At 50.5% G+C, this 19623-nt stretch overlaps 3 protein-coding genes across 3 annotated transcripts; 2 read left to right on the top strand and 1 right to left on the bottom strand.

Annotated features, from left to right (window-relative positions):
* The first annotated feature begins 4619 nt into the window (after window positions 1-4619).
* On the top strand, window positions 4620-8452 carry SELENOV (selenoprotein V). Its single transcript, XM_035023571.1, has 4 exons — window positions 4620-6331; window positions 7878-7902; window positions 8042-8095; window positions 8375-8452. The coding sequence occupies exons 1-4, from the start codon at window positions 4896-4898 to the stop codon at window positions 8450-8452; spliced, it is 1593 nt and encodes a 530-aa protein (XP_034879462.1). The 5' UTR covers window positions 4620-4895.
* Window positions 8453-17273: 8821 nt separating this feature from the next.
* Window positions 17274-18539, bottom strand: LOC118022667 (EP300-interacting inhibitor of differentiation 2-like). Its single transcript, XM_035023382.1, has one exon. It carries the CDS (start codon window positions 18393-18395, stop codon window positions 17823-17825), a length of 573 nt encoding a protein of 190 aa, XP_034879273.1. The 5' UTR covers window positions 18396-18539; the 3' UTR covers window positions 17274-17822.
* A 178-nt stretch (window positions 18540-18717) lies between these two features.
* LOC118022767 (ferritin light chain-like) lies at window positions 18718-19563 on the top strand. The gene has a single exon (XM_035023569.1). The coding sequence runs from the start codon at window positions 18781-18783 to the stop codon at window positions 19561-19563; it is 783 nt and encodes a 260-aa protein (XP_034879460.1). The 5' UTR covers window positions 18718-18780.
* The last annotated feature ends 60 nt before the right edge of the window (window positions 19564-19623 follow it).

Below are 19623 nucleotides of genomic sequence, written 5' to 3'. Positions count from 1 at the left end.
CCAGTCAATGAAAGTGGAAAGGATCCATTTTACAGAAGAGAAAGCTGAGGCTCAGAGAATTTGAAGTAACTGCTGCAAAGACAACGAGCGAGTGTGGGGTTTGGGATGCAGTCGTCCTGCACGATGCCTTTGTGCTAAAGAGCTTGTCGGATTTTTGTGGACCTGTGTTGTGCTTCCTTGTTTCTAAAAACCGAAATGCAGCTGTGTTGGCCACCTGCAACACCCTGATGTGTTTAAGGTATCACACAAAATAAAACATCTTCCAAGGAGTCATTTACTATAACTTGCAGAGTGAAAAAATTCACATTCCCTTAAATTGGATGGTTTCGTGTCTAGGACTTTACCCTACACTTACACTTTGACTTGTGCACGAAGGTGTCTGTAGTTCAGTGGTTGTTGGTGATGGCCAAAGGCTGTAAACAATCTAAATGATGAGGGGACTGGTTACCTTAATTAGGGGCCATTTATAAATAAGCTATTACACAACTGTTAAAATGACGAGATACAGAGATATAGATGTGCTTGTATGAATTTTTTTTTTTTTAAGATTTTATTTATTTGACAGAGAGCATAAGTTGGCAGGGAGGCAGGCAGAGGGAGAGGGAGAAGCAGGCTCCCCGCGGAGCAGAGAGCCCGATGCGGGACTCGATCCCAGGACCCTGGGATCATGACCTGAGCTGAAAGCAGCCGCTTAACCAACTGAGCCACCCAGGGGCCCCTCGTATGAAATTTCTTTGATATATTTTGTCCAAGGGGGAAAAATACAAGGTACAAAAGAACGAACAGGGTGCTATGGTTTGTGTTTTAAAAATGGACTGTATGGAGTTCCACTTCTGGCATGACCAAATGAGGAGCTTGGCGGACCTGCCTGCCCGCAAACTGGTGCAAATTATAAAAACAAAATGACAAGGGCGCCTGGGTGGCTCAGTCAGTTAAGCGTCTGCCTTCAGCTCAGGTCATGATCCCAGGGTCCTGGGATCGAGCCCTGCGTCGGGCTCCCTGCTCAGCGGGGAGCCTGCTTCTCCCTCTCCCTCTGCCTGTGCTCCCCCTGCTTGTGTTTGCGCTCCCTCTCTGTCAAATAAATAAAATCTTCAACAAAAAAACAGAATGGCAGCCCAACCATTTGAAGCTTCTGGGGATGATCTGGAGGGCATGTAGCAAATTAATAAACAAAATCTAAAAATTTGGTGAGAACAGGGAGAACCAATGATGGGTGAACCAAGACCCTCCCCCTAGCCCCTCCATTTCTGACTGGGCTCCCTCCCCACCTCCAACTCCCAGTTGGAGGGCAATACTCTGGGGAGGGGCAGAATGTCAGCCTTTCTCATCCTGCTCCCAGCTACCTGTTGCTGAGGCCAAGTTCTGGGGGAGCACAGCCGAGAGGGGGGTCTCCCTTCCTCAGCCCAGCCCATACTTGTGGAGTGCTTGAGAATACTGGGGCCCCGGTTACCCCTCCCTGGCTCCTGGGGCAGGAGTTTCACATCAAGAGGACAAGCTAGAAGATGGGGGGCCTGCTGCCTCACCCCACTGAGGACTCAGCTCCGAAAGTGGGGTCCCTCTGAGTGAAGCCGACCATTGTCCCCACCCTGGTATCAGAGCCATGGCTCAGGGATTTTGTCTGTGGGAGAAGCAGCCTGCAGAGCAGAGAGCTCTAAATATTTCCTCAAAGGAACTGACTCTTTTTGGGACCGAGTGAGAAGTTCAAGGCTAACCATGCCTCAGAGACCGCGGAGGTCGTGGTGTACGTAAGGCAGATGGAAGGAGATTGACAGACTCTGGCTAGTTTGCCGGAGAGCCAGGGAAAGAGCTGGTGAGAACCCTCCTTGGGTCAGAACTAATCTCAAACTGATTTGGGGGACTTGGGGAGTAACCCTTCCAAGGATCCCTAATTTGATTGGATCAGTCTCTGAAAAAGTTTATGCCCCCTGAAGTGTTGAGAACAACGAGAACAGTAGAGCAAGCAGCTGACGATGGGTGGAGCTCCCCTGCCCAGCATGGTCAGGGAAAGTCCCGGAGAACCTGCCCAAACCCACCAGCCCAGGATGACTGGGCATATCTAAGGCTCTGCACGCTCCCTTCCCTGGCTCTGCACTTGCTGGAGGAAGCAGAGGGACAGACTGAACAAATCATGTGACCAGTCACTAAACAGACATAAACCCCAGGACGGGGACCAGCACCTGGAGTTGCCACAGTGCGCTATCTGAAATGTCCAGTTGCCAACGAAAAAAAATGATATAGGCGAAGAAACGAAAATAAGACCTGTACACTGGAGGGGGTGGGAGGAGACAGAAACTGCCGGGGAGAGGGACCAGAGACGAAGGTTGGGATGAACAGACAAAGCCTTCAAAGTAGGCTTCGCAGGGGCGCCTGGGTGGCTCAGTTGGTTGAGCATCCAACTCTTGATCTCCGGGTGGTGAGTTCAAGTCCAGCGTTGGGCTCCACACTGGGCGTGGAGCCTTTAAAACAAAACAAAACAAAAACCAAAGTAGCCATTGCAAACAGGTTTGGAGAGGGGCAGGCAACTGGTAAGTAAAGAAGTGCAGGGAATAACAACGTTGCACCAAGTAGAGAACAACAGAGGGGCGGATGCTATTTTAAAAAGAATCTGATGGAAATTCTGGAGTTGAAACGTACAGTATCTACAATGAAAAATTCTCTGGAGGGGCTCAATAGTAGATTTGAACTGTCAGAAGAAAGCATTCTCAAGCTTGAAGATAGATTGAAAGAGATCCTGCCATCCCAACTGGAGAGGGAAAGAGACAAAATGAACAGAGCCTTGGAGAAATGTTCTATTTATTTTTTTAAAGATTTTATTTATTGGGGCGACTGGGTGGCTCAGTCGTTAAGTGTCTGCCTTCGGCTCAGGTCATGAACCCAGGCTGGTCCTGGGATCGGGCCCCGCATCGGGCTCCCTGCTCGGCGGGAAGCCTGCTTCTCCCTCTCCCACTCCCCCTGCTTGTGTTCCCTCTCTCACTGTGTCTCTCTCTGTCAAATAAATAAAATCTTTAAAAAAATAAAGATTTTATTTATTTATTAGAGAGAGCGTGCAGAGGGAGAATGAGAGGGAGAAGCAGACTCCCCGCTGAGCAGGGAGCCCGATGCGGGGCCCGATCCCAGGACCCTGAGATCATGACCTAAGCTGAAGGCAGACGCTTAACCAACTGAGCCACTCAGGCGCTGAAGAAATGTTTTAAATATGCACAAAGCATTTAATATCAGAGGCTGGCAGATAACAGATGCTCAGTGAGCATTAGTTCTCAATATGACACTATAAGAGGAAAGCCCATTTCACAGAGAGACAAACTGAAGCCCAGAGAGGGGTAGAAACTTGCTTAGCATCACACAGAAAATTCAGTGTCTCTCATGATCTTCATAGCTTTTGAGACGCAGGCCCAAGGTTTAACACAAGAAGGGCTCAGTGCTTGCAAAGCACAGTAGGTCATAACTTTCTTCCCCCCTCCCCGCTTTTTTTAAGATTGATTTATTGGACAGAGAGTGAGAGAAAGTGCACATGAGTGGGTGGGTTGGTGGGGGAGGGGCAGAGGGAGAGGGAGAATCCTAAGGAGACTCCCCGCCAAGGAGCCCGATCTGGAGCTCCATCCCAGGACACCAAGGTCATGACCCAAGCCGAAATCAAGAGCTGGCCACTCAACCGACTGAACCACCCAGATGCTCCTAACTCTCCTCCTTTTAAAACCCTCCCATGGGGCCCCTGGGCATCGCAGTCAGTTAAGCGTCACCCTTCGGCTCAGGTCATGATCTCAGGATCCTGGAATGGAGCCCCATATTATGCTCCCCACTCAGCAGGGAGTCTGCTTTTCCCTCTCCCTCTGCCCCTCCCCCAGCTCATGCTCTCTCTAAGAAATCTTAAAAAAAAAAAAAAAAAAAAAACCCTTTCATGATTCAAAATAAGGTCTGTACCTGACCTAATGGTATTGGGCCAATGTCACAGCCCTGGTTTTGACAATGTACTGTGGTTACATCTTAAGTTCCCATTGGGGAAAGCTGGGTGGAAATGATACAGGATGCTCTGTACTATTTTTCTAATTTCTTGTGAGTGTTACACTGTTTCAAAATAAAAAGACAAATATTTAGGAAGCACCTCCTGTGCATCTCCTGTGAACCTCCCGTGAACATGCCAGGCCTCCTTCTAGGAGCTGTGGATTCAGCAGTGAACAAGACAGGAGTGGTTAAGTGCCAGGACGCCCAAGCCTGACAGTTTCCATTTGAATCCCAGCTGTGGGGACGCCTGCGTGGCTCAGTCGTTAAGCATCTGCCTTCAGCTCAGGTCATGATCCCAGGGTCCTGGGATCGAGCCACATGTTGGGCTCCTTGCTCAGTGGAAGCCTACGTCTCTCTCTCCTCCTGCCTGCCGCTCCCCCTGCTTGTGCTCTCTCTCTGTCAAATAAATGAAATCCTTTTTTAAAAAAACTGATTTAGTTTTTTTTAAAGATTTTTATTTTTATTTATTTGACAGAGAGAGACAGAGCGAGAGAGGGAACACAAGCAGGGGGAGTGGGAGAGGGAGAAGCAGACTCCCCTCTGAGCAGGAAGCCCGATGCGGGGCTCGATCCCAGGACCCTGGGATCATGACCTGAGCCGAAGGCAGATGCTTAACAACTGAGCCACCCAGGCGCCCCTGGACCAGGGCTTTCCTGATTAGGGCTCTGACGTCGGAGTCTCTCAGCCCAGGAATGTGCACACAGCAGGTACTCAAGAAATATATACTGAACGGATGAATGTTTAGCGACAGTGAGGAGAACACTGGAGCAATCTCTGTGTTCCTTACCCTGGAGGTGGGGTTTAGGGATGGGAATTTTTAGGTGAGATCTAGAGGTCCCTCCCGCCTGGTGCCTGGTCCTGAGCAATAGAACCTACGCACCGGGTGGAACACGATGTCACAGTGCCCCCTTGTGGTCGTGTCCCATTTTAGAACCCTGGTGTGGGTGAGGCTCTCCCCGCTCAAGGAAGGAGCACCGGGCAGGATCCCACCCCCCACCCCCGTTATCCCGGGGGGCCCCCCTGCCCCCATCATGAACAACCAGGCGAGGGCTCCTTCCCCAGCCCGGATTTCGACCTTGGTCCGGGCTTCAACCCCAGTCAGGACCTTGACTTCGGCCCGGACCCCAAAAGCCGTCCAGATCCTGACCCCCGCCCGGACCCCGACTCCCGTCCCCACCCGGGCCTGGACCCCGACTCCCGTCCGGGCCCCAGCCTCAGCCTGGGCCCCCACTGCCGTCCAGACCCCGGCGGGAACCCTGGCTCCCGTCCCGACCCTGGCCCGGACACCGACTCGCATCCAGACCCTGACCTCCGCCCGGACCCCGGCTCCTGCCCAGACCCGGGCCTCAGCTCGGACCCCCACTCCCATCCAGACCCCGGCCTGGACCCCCACTCCTGTCCAGACCCCAGCCTCGGCCTGGACCCACACTCCCATCCAGACCCCGGCCCGAGCCCCGGCTCCCGTCCCGACCCTGGCCCGGACCCCGACTCGCATCCAGACCCTGACCTCCGCCCGGACCCCCACTCCCGTCCAGACCCCGGCCTGGACCCCCACTCCTGTCCAGACCCAGGCCTTGGCCTGGACCCCGAATCCTAGCCAGACCCTGGCCCGGATCCTGAATCCAGTCCAGATGCTGACCCCGGCCCGAACCCCGACTCCCATCCCGACCCCGGCCTCCGCCCGGACCCCCACTCCCGTCCAGACTCTGGCCTCGGCCTGGACCCCCACTCCCATCCAGACCCCAACCCCGGTCTGGACCCGGACTCCCGTCCGGACTCTGACCCGGATCCGGACCCCGACTCCTGCACGGATGCTGACCCGGGTCCAGACCCCTATTCCAGCCCGGATGCCTACTCCAATCTGGACCGTGCCTCCGGCCCCGGCCCCAACTCCAGTTCCATCCTGGGTTGGGATCGAGATCACAGCCGCGGTCCCTGCCTCGGAATCCTTCCCGGACTCAGTCCTGCCTTTGGATCCACACCCAGAACCCGCTTTGGAGGAGCCCGCTTTGTCACCTGACAAGGATCTTTCGCCCAAGCCGAGCGTGAAGCACTTCCCATCCGTCGCCAGTGGATTCGGGTCCAAGCAAGAGTCCATTCTTGTCCACACTCCATCGGCCACTGATTTCCTGGGGCTCACCCTTGGCTCCACCTCGAGGGCAGACTCCTCGGCCGCGAAGTTGACAGATTCCACTCCCAAGTTTGTTCTGGTGCCCATCCTGGGTCCCGACCCGCTCGCCCCCACCTTACCCGAGTCCACCAACACTTTCACTCCCACCATTGAGAGCTTCCCGATGGACAGCAAGATCGTGATTCGAGTGATCTACTGGTGAGGGGTGCCCTCGCCCACACCTGCCTCCCCCCCCCCAGAGGCTGGAGGGGGTGGGGCGCTGGGGCTTTGGGGATTTGCTGGGGTGGGGGGGAGTCAAGATTCCCAGGTGGAAACGCCTCCACCTGTCACTCTCTCTGCGGCTAGAGATCTGTGGCTTCACATCCCTGCTCCGAGCCTCACCCATTCACCCTCACTCCTTTATTTGGAGTCTGCTGCCCGCCATGGGCTGGGCCTATGCGGGGATGGAGCGCTCACCTGAGCCCCCAGCTTCTCTCTCCAGGCCGAGCTGGGCTTTGCAGACGCAAAGCCAGACTCGGGGCGGGGGAATTGCAGACTGGACGTCAGGGATGGCCTCTCCGGGCGGCCTCTAAGTGAAGATGGGGCGTCGGGAGGGGATCTGGGTAGGAAGGCGGAGGAGGAGCCAAGGTGCAAAGGCCCAAGGAAGTTGGCTTCAGTTCTCATCGGCCCCAGAGCTGAGTCTCTGTGTCAGTGGTCCCAGTAAGGGCAGTGGCCTTCCCAGGCGGGGGCTCGGTCTTCCCCTCCAACCCGCTCACCTCTCTCCCGCTTTAGAAGGTTCTCTCCCCGTCATCTCTCCCAGTTTCACTCACCCCCTCCCCTCCCACCCCGTTCCTATCTGCCCAGCTAGTCTCTCCAGGCAACTCAGTGTCTTTTCCTTTCCCCATATTGTGGATCTTTCTCCTCCCCATGTTTCCTCATTTCCCCTCTCTTTCTCTGCCTCTTCTTTTTTTTTTTTTTTTTTTTTTTTTACGATTTTATTTATTTGATAGAGAGGGAAAGAGAGAGCACAAGCAGGGGGAGTGGCAGGCAGAGGGAGAGGGAGAAGCAGGCTCCCAGCTGAGCAAGGAGCCCGATGCGGGACTCGATCCCAGGACCCTGGGATCATGACCTGAGCTGAAGGCAGACATTTAACTGACTGAGCTGCCCACACACCCCTGCCCTTCTCCTTTCTAGCTCTTTCTCTGACTCCATGGATTCACTAATTCACTAATTCATTCCGTTGATAAGTACCCACCTTGTACCAGGCCCCGTCCTTGGCACTAGGGGCACAGCAGTGATTAAGACAGATCTTTGGGGCTCCTGGGTGGCTCAGTTGGTCACAGTTTTAGCTGGGGTGGTCAGGAAGGCCTCCCTGAGAAGGTGATGTATGAGCAAAGACCTGAAGGAGGGAGAGAAGGAGCCATGTAGATACCAGGGAAAGAGCATTCTGCAGAGGGAGCAGGCAGTGCAAAGGCCCTGAGGCAGGCATGCCTGGAGTATTGGAGGAGGAGCTCCAAGGTCCCTGTGGCTGGAGCAAAGTGGGCCAGGGGGAGAGTGGAGGAGGAGATGGGGCAGAGAGGTGATGGGGACAGCTCCCGTGGGGGCCTTGTGAACCATGCTTTTTTTTGCTCTGGGTGAGCTGGCACTGTGGGAGGGTTCCAAATGGGAGGGACGGGATCAGACTCAGGTGTTCCCAAGCTCCCTCTGGGCTGGAGGAGATCCTGATGCAGTGTCTTCCCTCCATCTCTCTCTGCCCTCCCTCCAGCGGCCTCTGAAGCTATGGCCTTCGGGTAAGTAGTTTTGACTTTGGAGGTGTGGGGAGTATAGGACATGAAGTCTGGAAGGAGGTCCTGTTTCCCCTCCCTCCAAGACCTGTGACCCCACAGTCCTGGGATCCCCTGACCCCACAATCCCATCTCCACTCTGCAGTTCATTCTACTGAGAAAGAGTCTGGAGCAGCAATTTCCAAATCGACTTCTCTTTGTGAGTGGCCCGGGGGAGGTGGCTGGTCAGGGCTCTGAGACCCCAGGGGCCTGGAGGAGAGTGCTCACCTTCTCCCAACCCCCAACATTCCCTCTCCAGCAGGAGGAAAGAGCTGCCCAGGCTACAGGGGAGTTTGAAGTGTTTGTGGATGGGAAACTGGTCCATTCAAAGAAGGTGATTCTGAGCAAGGGTCCCAGACAGGGAGGGAGGGCGGTGGTGCTGGGATCCCCCCGGGGGCGGGAGACCCACATGTTCACGCTCTTTCTCCTTTGTGTCCAGAAAGGTGATGGCTTTGTGGATGAGGCCAGGCTGCAGAAAATTATGAGCATTATCGAGGAGGAGATCAGCAAAAGGTAGCAGGCAACTGGCTGGAGGTGAGATGAGGGGGGTGAGGGGGGTGAGGTGGGGGGTGGGCAGGGGCCGGGGCACTGTCTTGGAGTCAAAGGCACTGGAGTCCCAGTCCTAGTTCAGCCTGTCCTCCCTGTTCAGATCAGGACAAGTCAGCTACACGCTTTTCTGAACCTCAGTTCCATCCTCTGTAAAATGGGTTTGTTGAGATTCTTCCATGAGACACCTCACATAACGTAATAAATTTACATCGCTCAGAGAAGGGCTCAGTGGATGTCAGCTAAATTTTTTTCAAAAGAGCTTAAGATCTTTTTTTTCTTTCTTTCTTTTTCTTTCCTTTTCGTTGTAAAGCTGTACTATCTAATAACATCCTGCTGCTTTGCAATTTACAATTAAAATGAAATGCAATAAAAACTCAGTTATTGGGACACCTGGGTGGCTCAGTCGTTAAGCGGCTGCCTTCAGCTCAGGTCATGATCCCAGGGTCTTGGGATCGAGCCCCACATTGGGCTCCTTGCTCAGCAGGGAGCCTGCTTCTCCCTCTGCCTGCAGCCCCCCACCCCCCAGCTTGTGCTCTCTTGAGCACGTGCGCTGACAACTAAAAAATTAAAAAAAAAAAAAACACAACCTGTTATTAGTCACACTGGCCACATTTCAAGTGCCCTGTAGCTACATGTGGCTACTGGACTGGACAGTGCAGATATAGGACATAGAACCCATCACTGCGGAAAGTTCCACTGGTAACGTTGTTTTAAGGTATTAAAGCATTTGCACAATAATTTATTTGCCACCAGTACTGGATTTTATTTATTTGCCCCATATACTGGATTTTTAAAATCACTTACTATATATACACATTTGCAAGCTGCTACTGACTTAATACTTAATCTGTTGTGTATCTATTTTTTACAAAAAGTTGTCACTTTTTTGGGGTATAAGTGATGTCTAAGAGATAGTACATGTTTAAAGCGTATGAGTTAATGAGTTTTGACATATGAACGTACCTGTGAAACCATTTCCAAAATGAAGATAATTAACGTGTCTGTCATACCCCCAAAATTTCCTCGGGGACCATCAGTAATTTCTCCTGCCCTTGTCCCTGTCCCAGGCCTCTGCTGATCTGCTGTCCATTATCATAGATTAGTTTGCATTTTTCTAGACTTTTTTTTTTAAACTTTTATTTATTTATTAGAGAGAAGGAGGGAGAGAGAGAGCAGGAGCAGAGGAAGAGGCAGACTCCCCACTGAGCAGGGAGCCCGACAGGCTCGATCCCAGGACCCCGGGGTCATGACCTGAGCCGAAGGCAGATGCTTAACGACTGAGCCACCCATGTGCCCCTACATTTTCTAGACTTTTTACATAAATGGAGGTTATAATGTTCTCAAACATTTTTGGTAGAAATTTTTAAATATATATACTAGTTGAGAGACTAGTGTAATGAGCTCTATGTACTCATCAACCAGGTCTACTATTACCAACGTTCTCTTATTCCATCTATTTTCCTTCTTGCCTTTTTTTTTTTTTTGGCACAGTGGTATTTGAAGGTATATTCTAGACCTCATGTTATTCCACCTGTAAGTACTTCAGTATGCATCTCTAATAAGTTTTAAAAACAAGTATAAGGCCATCCCCACACCGAACAAAAATTTAATTACATTAATTATATATTTTTTATTTATATTATTATTTATATATATTTTTATATTTATATTTATATTTATTATATTATTATTTATATATATTATTATATTTATATTATTTTTTAAGATTTTATTTGCAAGAGAGAGAATGAGAGACAGAGAGCATGAGAGGGAGGAGGGTCAGAGGGAGAAGCAGACTCCCTGCCGAGCAGGGAGCCCGATGTGGGACTCGATTCCGGGACTCCAGGATCATGACCTGAGCCGAAGGCAGTCGCTTAACCAACTGAGTCACCCAGGCGCCCAATTATATATTTTTAAAGCTTTTATTTATTTGAGAGAGAGAGACAGATAGTGACAGAGATAATGAGAGAGAACGCAAGCGGGGTGGGGGGGGAGGCAGAGGGAGAAGCAGGCTCCCCACCGAGCAGGGAGCCCAACGTGGGACTCGATCCCAGGACCCTGAGATCATGATCTGAGCTGAAGGCAGACGCTTAACCACCTGAGCCACCCAGGTGCTCCTATTTTATTTATTTTTACGTAGGCTCCACACCCAACATGGGGCTTGAACTCACAACTCTGGGATCAAGAGTCATATGCTCTATCAAGTGAGTCAGCCAGGCGCCCCCCACCGCCCCCAACAAAAATTTTAAGATGTCTTAATGGCATCTAATACCTCAAGTGTCTCAAAAATATCTTTTTAGAGGTGGTTTGGGAATCATGATCCAGACAATGTTCACATGGTATTTTAGCTGTTTTTAAAATAATTACAAACAGGATTTCTGGAATCCCTACTATGTGTCAGGCTCAATCTTTTCTCTGTCTAAAAAAAAAATCTTTTTTTTTTTTTTTAATCTGTAAACACCTGAAAGAAGTAAGGGATTGAACCATGTGGATATCTGGGGGGAAAGTATTCCAGGCAGAGGGAGCAGCAAGTGCAAAGGGTCTGTGGTCAGAATGTGTCTGGTGTGTTGAAAAATGGCAAGGAGACTCAAGTAGGGAGCATTAGGATGGTGCCTGACACATAGTAAACCCTAATATAAGTGCTATTTTTTTTAATGGAGTTGTTATTTTAAATAACAACTATTTATTGTATTTTAGATAATTTTCTCTTTCTCTATTTCAGGAGCCTCAGCAGGATGCCGGAAAGGGCTGAAATGTTGCCAAGTGAGGTCCTTTTCTGATGGTGGCTGGGGCTGGGGTGGGTCGGGGAGGGGAACAGGGAAATACATACAGTCTGCCTCCCTGCATTCTGGTCTGACTGCGTCTAATGTTGGCCCACCGTCTCCTGAGGTCTATGGCAATCGCCTGCTCCTGGGCTCTGGGCATTGCCAAGGGTCTGGACTGGGAGATGGGGGTGGGGGGAAGGGAGGGAAGCTTTGAAGAGAAGCCTCATCCTGTTGCTCCCCAGGTTTGCTCCTGTCATCTAGCCTCAGGTCCTAGAATCCCAGTATTAGGAGGGGTCTCGGTGACCTGGGGGGGAGGGCCATGCGTGGATTCATGGAACATTGATGGGCCCCCTATTCTGCACCTGGCACTGTGGGGTCACTGGGCATGAGCCAAGAGGTCCCTGCAAGGTGTGGGAGTCAGACCTTTACCACATAGTTGCTGTGACCTCCAACAGGGACCCTCCCTCTGGGAGCCTCAATTTTCTCCTCTGTAAAATGGGCATCATAACACTATTTAATCATGGAATTCTCAAGGCCCGGCACAGAATAAGTAGGTTTCAGTTGGGGTGTTCTTCTCTCCAAGTAACAGCAAACCAGACTATCAGTGGCTCACACAACAGGACAAATAAATTGTTTTTCCTGTGAACTGGCAGGAGGGGGCCGGAGTTGGCTGGCTGCCCAATGATGCCATCAGGGACCCAGAGTCTCAGGCCAGATCCTGGAAGAACTCTTGAGAATAAGCGCCTCCCTGGGTAACCTGATAAGCAGGAACTCCAGGCTGACCTCCCAAACCCAGGGAGACTGTTTGACCTTGAGATACCCACCACAGCAGAGAGCGAAAATGGCGCCTCAGCAAGACTACTTTGCAGGTTTATAGGTCATGGGCTTATATTTAGTGCCTGCCGCCCTCCAAGTTACCACAGAGTGCAAAGAGAGGCATCTGATCAAGAAAGTCAGTCACTCTGAGTCCGTGAGGACACATTTGTCTTCTAAGTCCCTACAAATCCACTGCTCTTACCACAGGGCAAAGGAGGGAAAGTGGCGACAGGACCCTCACCCTCACCACCCCAAGCACGGACCCAGACAGTCCCAAAGGAAATGCTACCAAACCTTAATAAGATGATGCCAGTGCATTTTAAAGTGTTCCAGAATTTAGGAAAGGAAGGCTTCCGGATTATTTATATGATGTGATGATAACATTAGTATCTAAAAGTAATAAATACTGCACAAGAAAATAACACAGCAACCTCACAGAATACTCATGCAAACCTCCTTTAAAAAAATAAAAAAAGCAGAGGGGCGCCTGGGTGGCTCAGTCCTTAAGTGTCTGCCTTCGGCTCAGGTCATGATCCCAGGGTCCTGGGATCGAGTCCTGCATCGGGCTCCCTGCTCTGCAGGAAGCCTGCTTCTCCCTCTCCCACTCCCCTTGCTTGTGTTCCCTCTCTTGCTGTATCTCTGTCAAATAAATAAAATCTTTAAAAAAAAAGAAAAAGAAAAACAAAAGAACAAATCTACTTAAAAAAAAAAAAAGGCAGAGGGGCGCCTGGGTGGCTCAGTCAGTTAAGCCGCTGCCTTGGGCTCACGTCATGATCCCAAGGCCCTGGGATCCAGCCCCACATTGGGTTCCTTGCTCAGCCGGGAGCCTGCTCCTCCCTCTCTCTGCTGCTCCCCTGCTTGTGCTCTCTCTCTCTCGCTGTGTCAAATAAGTAAATAAAATCTTTAAAAAAAAAAAACAAACCAGAAGCACATTAAAAGGATTATACCTCATTTATAAATAAGGATCATTTGAAGAATGCAAAGATCATGCATTATCAGTAACAAATTCATCATGGTGATGAATATAAAAATAACCCTAGGATCACTGAAGACTCTGAAAAGGCCTGAATAGGTCTTTGACAAAATTCAATAATCATTCTTGGTAAGACACACATCCACAGAGTGACAGATGCATATGTGAAGAATTTCCACAAAATCGGGAACAAGACACGGATGCCTGATTATCCTTCACATTATTTTACATTAGGCAGAAAGTACTGGAATTAATAAGGAGAAAGAAGTTCAAGGTATAAAAGTTGTAAAGCAGCGGGGCGCCTGGGTGGCTCAGTCGGTTAAGCGTCTGCCTTCGGCTCAGGTCATGATCCCAGCCAGGGGCCTGGGATCGAGCCCCGCATCAGGCTCCCTGCACAGTGGGGAGCCTGCTTCTCCCTCTCCCTCTGCTGCTCCCCCTGCTTGTTCTCTCTCTGTCAAGGAAATGAAATCTTAAAAAAAAAAAAAAAAAGTTGTAAAGAGGCAATACTTTCACTATTTGATAGCACCTGTTTTCCAACATAAGAGAACCACATGAGAAACTAAACCAGAGAATTCAATGTGGTAACAGGCTATCAAATAAATATGTACATATCAATTCCTTTTTTTTTTTTTAAGGTTTTACTTATTTATTTGAAAGAGACAGCGAGAGAGGGAACACAAGCAGGGAGAGTGGGAGAGGGAGAAGCAGGCCTCCTGCTGAGCAGGGAGCCCGATGCGGGGGGGCTCGATCCCAGGACCCCGGGATCATGACCTGAGCCGAAGGCAGATGCTTAATGACTGAGCCACCCAGGCGCCCCTCAATTCCTTTTTTAAAATAAATTATTTTCAAACACACAGGAAAACTTTTAGAAAATGTAACAGAAACAATCCTCACTTATAGAAAAAACAAAAAAAGGTAAAAGTATCTAGGAATACATAACTAGATCTGTGAAAGGCCTGCTTTAGGAACATTCATTTGAGGACAAACATTAATACTCTTCTGAAGGACACAAAGGAAGTCTTTTAAAAATGGGAAAATAGGGGGCGCCTGGGTGGCTTAGTCGGTTAAGCGGCTGCCTTCGGCTCAGGTCATGATTCCAGGGTCCTGGGATCGAGCCCCGCATCGGGCTCCCTGCTCGGCGGGAAGCCTGCTTTTCCCTCTCCCACTCCCCCTGCTTGTGTTCCCTCTCTCGCTGTGTCTCCCTCTGTCAAATAAATAAAATCTTAAAAAAATAAAAAAATAAATAAATTTTAAAAAAGGGAAAATAGGGGCACCTAGCTGGTGTGCAACTCTTGATCTCGGGGTTGTAAATTCAAGCCCCAAGTTGGGTATAGAGATTACTTAAAAATAAAAAACTTTAGGGGCGCCTGGGTGGCTCAGTTGGTTAAGCGACTGCCTTCGGCTCAGGTCATGATCCTGGAGTCCCGGGATCGAGTCCCGCATCCAGCTTCCTGCTCAGCAGGGAGCCTGCTTCTCCCTCTGACCCTCCTCCCTCTCATGCTCTCTGTATCTCATTCTCTCTGTCTCAAATAAATAAATAAAGTCTTTAAAAAAAGATTAAAAAAATAATAAAAAAATTAAAAACTTTAAAAAAAAAAAAAAAGGAGAGGCGCCTGGGTGGCTCAGTTGTTAAGCATCTGCCTTCGGCTCAGGTTGTGATCCCAGGGTCCTGGGATCGAGCCCCGCATCGGGCTCCCTGCTCGGCGGGAGGCCTGCTTCTCCCTCTCCCACTCCCCCTGCTTGTGTTCCCTCTCTCGCTGTGTCTGTCAAATAAATAAAATATTAAAAAAAAAAAAAGGGAAAACAGACCATCAGGATAGAAGACTCAATATCTTAATGATAGCAGTTGTCCCTAAATTAACTGTCGTGTGATTCTAATAAAAAAGCCTTGCCTGAGAGGCCCCTGGGTGGCTCAGAGTTAAGTGTCCTGACTCTTGATTTCAGCTCAGGTCATGATCTCAGAGTTGTGGGGTTGAGCCCTGTGTTGGCCTCCGCGCTTAGCACGGAGTCTGCTTGAGATTCTCTCTCTCCCTCTCTCTCTGCCTGCCCCTCCCTTCTCTCTCTCTCAAAAAAAAATGCTTTGCCTGAAACAAGGTAAGTTGACTTTGAGGCTGACTTAAACAAAAACAGCTAGAAACACTCTGAAAAAGGAGTATAATGAGGAGTTTTAGCACTACCAGATTTAAAACTATGTAGTCAGAAAATCGAAAACACACTTTAGTATATGATGAAGAGGCATCTTTAAACAAAGTTAGTGGGGAAAAGGTGGACTAGTTAGTAACTGGTGTCAGGACAACCAGCAGCCATCTAAGAAAGAAAGTTTTTAAACTTACCTCCTACTGTACATCAGGATAAATTCCAAGTGCTTCAAAGACTCGAATATACACAAACTACACACACACACACACCCCCAAGAAAATCTTGAGATTAAAAATCTTACCTGTTTAGGGCGCCTGGGTGGCTCAGATGGTTAAGCGTCTGCCTTCGGCTCAGGTCATGATCTCAGGGTCCTGGGATCGAGCCCCTCTTCGGGCTCCCTGCTCAGCGGGAAGCCTGCTTCTCCCTCTCCCACTCCCCCTGCTTGTGTTCCTGCTCTCACTACCTCTCTCTCTGTCAAATAAATAAATAAATAAAATCTTAAAAAAAAATCATACCCGTTTAAAAGAAAATCGCAAACAAAAACAAAAGCAAAAAAATCTCTGTGCCAAAAGGCTTTCAGGAAAACCAAATGCAAATGACTAACTGGGAAAAAATACCCGTAACTCACATTACAAGCTATTATATCTCATATCACTATTACACAAATAGCCCTGGACAAAATTCTTCAGGAGAGAAATGGATAAAAGATAGGAACAGTTCATGGAAAAGGGAATATATAGAACTCTCAGAAGAGATTTTTCGCTCGTACAAGAAAAGCAAAACTGATTCTGTCGGGGCGCCTGGGTGGCTCAGATGGTTGAGCCTCTGACTCCTGGTTTCGGCTCAGGTCATGGCCTCAGGGTCCCGGGATTGAGCCCCTGGGAGTCTGCTCGAGCGTCTCTCCCTCTCCCTCCCCCTGCTAGCGTGCACGCTCTCTCTCCAAATGAACCAACGATATACTATCTTTCAAGTATATAGATTGGCAAAATGCAGACATCTGATGGCTTACTGTGTCCGTGGGCTGTAAGGAGATGCCCTTCGGTTGCTGGCAGAAGTGGAATGTGGTACAACACGGCGGAAGGCAACTCTGCAGCATCTGTAACATTTCAAATGAGTACCTTTGGCCCAGGATTCTCAATTCTGTAAATTCACACTACGGCTATAATACATAACAAAGAATCTAAGAAGCTGCTGATTATAAGATGCCCTGTTGTTTTATAAAAGTTAAGGAAAAAATGCTGTATTATATTGTCAAGGGGCGCCTGGGTGGCTCAGTCGGTTAAGCGTCTGACTTCAGCCCAGGTCATGATCTCAGGGTCCTGGGATCGAGTCCCGCGTTGGGCTCCTTGCTCAGCGGGGAGTCTGCTTCTCCCTCTGCTCCTCCCCACCCTGCTTGTACTCTCTCTCTCTCAAATAATAAATAAAATCTTTAAAAAAAAAATCTAAAGAAAAAGATGGGGAACCACCCAAATGCCCATCAGTGCGTTCCTGGATAAGTAAATTACAACATAACCACCACAGAATTAAACAAAATGCAGCTCTAAAAAAGAATGAGGAAATGTAGTGGTTTGGAAGGATCTTCAAGATACGTTCTTACTGGGGCGCCTGGGTGGCTCAGTCATTAAGTGTCTGCCTTCGGCTCAGGTCATGATCCCAGGGTCCCGGGATCGAGCCCCACATCGGGCTCCCTGCTGGGTGGGAAGCCTGCTTCTCCCTCTCCCACTCCCCCTGCTTGTGTTCCCTCTCTGGCTGTGTCTCTGTCAAATAAATAAAATATTAAAAAAAAAAAAAGATACATTCTTACTGAAAAAGCAACTTTTAAGTCAGTAAATATACCAACTTTTGTGAATTAAAAAAAAAAAAATCACCCAAATTCGCATTTGCTTGTGTGTACATGAGGAAATTGCAAGGACAGAAGAGGCACCTACAGATGTGGGTTGTGGTACGCACTGGATGGAGGCGACAGGGATGGAAGGCTTTTCAGCGTGTATTTTACATTTTGGAGGTGTGTGAATACATTTACCAAAAACAACAACAAAAAACCCCAAAAAAACCTTAAGTTAAAAAAATGAAAGAAAATCCAGAAACTTCAGAAATTCTTGAACACGTAATTTATCACGTAATATATACAGCAGTTACATGGTTTGCCACTTGAAATGCCTCCGAGAACACAAAATCGACTTAGACAAAACCTTCTGTGGAACCTGCGGGCGAGGGGAGCACATATTCTGACAATTTCAAGTTCCCTCCGTGGGCTTCCAGTCTCTCCACAGGATAACTCAGCCGTGACTCCTGATTCCCACCACCAGTTATCTGACAATTTCTCTCATCACCACGGGCTCCATTACGGGCAATATTTCTTCATCGAGTCTCAGGTTCATAAAACTTCTCCTTCACGTTTTGGGGCAGCAATTTTTGAGAGACGTTTCCACCACGCAGGGCAAAGAATCTGTTATCAACCGCAAACCCAACGTCAGAGGAGTCACGAGGCTTTGAATCTTTTCTCGCTCTTTCCCGACGCTTTTTTCATGATAAACTTCCCTCCCTCCCCCAACTATGGCCTCATCCCGTATACAGTGACTTTTCAAAACGCGACAGGACCGGTGTTTAAGTCCCGCTCTCCTCGAGGCAGTTCCATCACCAGACTATTCCCTACTGATAAACTTATCACAGCCAAGTTCTTCTATCAGAGGATTGATGACCTCAGATGCGGTGAGAGCTATGGTAAACGTCAAAATGTCAAAATCCATCCTCTGGGGATTCCGCTGATACTCGGCATCGAACGCGGCTTCCCGGGCTCGGCAGGCTTCCACGAACCTCCTGCGGCGTTCTTCCAGCTCCTGGATTCTGCCCGGAGCGATCGGGTAGTGTTCCAGGTAGTGGCGGAGGAACTGCTGGTAATTAATTCCTAAAACACTAAGTGGGTGACGGAGGCGGAGGTACGGCAACGCAGCCAGGCCCGGGCCGTTCGCCGGCCGGGACCGGGGTCTGGCCGGCGCGCCCTCTTCCTCCGCCGGCCCCGCCAGCTCGCGGGCGACCGCGGCCTCGCGGGCCTCCCCGGCCGCCGCCGCCGCCGCCGCCGGACCTTCTCCGGGCTCCGCGGGCCGCGCCGGGGCCGGCTCCCGCCTCCCGCCGCCTACCTCCGCCTGCCGGACGTCGCGGTGGCCATTCGCGGCGTCCGTCTGCCGGACACTGCAGTCGGCGGGCAGCTCGGACATCTCGGACGGCGGGGTCAGCTCGGCCGCTCCCAGGAAAACTGCGAGAGCCGGACGGCACGACGACGGCCGTGCAGCTGAGTGCGCGTGCGCCGGGCGCGCCGGTAAACGCAGCGTGCGAGCCCGTGTGCGCGAGCGCAGGCTACGGATCAACCTAGGAGCAGTGCGCACGCGTCATTCCCGGGCGCCCGCGCTCCGCCACACGCCACCTAGCGGCCGGATGTGCCATCACAGCTGAAACTGCCCCGAGGTAACCGAACTTCCAAGGGCGGAGCCATATTTTCCATCTGGACCAGCTTAAGGTTTACGAGGAAAGTCTTACAAGACTGCTTCTTGTTGGCTTTCCCAAGATCCCATCCAACATGCTTCACTCTAAGCTTCTTCTCCCATGATTATAATGCCCCATCAACAGTGCGCCCGGCGGGCCCCTGGATCGGCCCCGTGTTTCAACAGAACTTGTACCGAACAGACCCAGGGACACCCCTTATTCCAGCCTCCGAGCACCCTCCAGCCGCTTGTACAGCCTCAGTCCTCGGAACCATCTTCCCGGTTACCCTCCGCCTCCGGGGCCAACCAACACCGGTTTGTGAGCTTAGCTCCCTGTTGCCAGTCAACCATGAGCTGTCAGATCCGTCAGAATTACTCCGCCGAGGTGGAGGCCTCCGTCAACAGCCTGGTCAACATGTATCTGCGGGCCTCCAACACCTACCTCTCCCTGGGCTTCTATTTCGACTGCAGCGATGTGGCTCTGGAGGGCTTGGGCCGCTTCTTCCGCGAGTTAGCCCAGAAGAAGCTCGAGGGTGCCCAGGAGCTCTTGGTGTTGCAAAAGCAGCGCAGCGGCAGCTCCCTCTTCCAGGACGTGCAGAAGCCGTCCCATGACAAGTGGGGCAAAGCCCTGGACGCCATGGAAACTGCTGTGGTCCTCGAGAAGAACCTGAACGAGGCCCTTTTGGATCTGCATGACCTGGCTTCTACCCACGCAGACGCCCATGTCTGTGACTTCCTGGAGAGCCACTTTCTGGGCGAGGAGGTGAAAACCATCAAGAAGATGGGCGACCACCTGACTAACCTCCGCAGGCTGTCCTGCCCCCAGGCCGGGCTGGGCGAGTATCTCTTCGAAAGGCTCACCCTCCAGCGTGACTGTCAGCCTCTGGAGCCCAGCGGCCTTTGAGGGGCTCCTCTGGCATCCCCTTAGTGCCGGGGCTTCTGTCTGGGTTTGTCCGAGCAGCCG

This window comes from Mirounga leonina, unplaced genomic scaffold (genome assembly GCF_011800145.1).
Source record: "Mirounga leonina isolate KUSES-001 unplaced genomic scaffold, KU_Mleo_1.0 Mir_177, whole genome shotgun sequence".
In the NCBI taxonomy this organism is placed as follows: domain Eukaryota; kingdom Metazoa; phylum Chordata; class Mammalia; order Carnivora; family Phocidae; genus Mirounga; species Mirounga leonina.
Note: the sequence above shows the minus strand (reverse complement) of the source record. Positions and strands in the feature narration are given on the sequence as shown.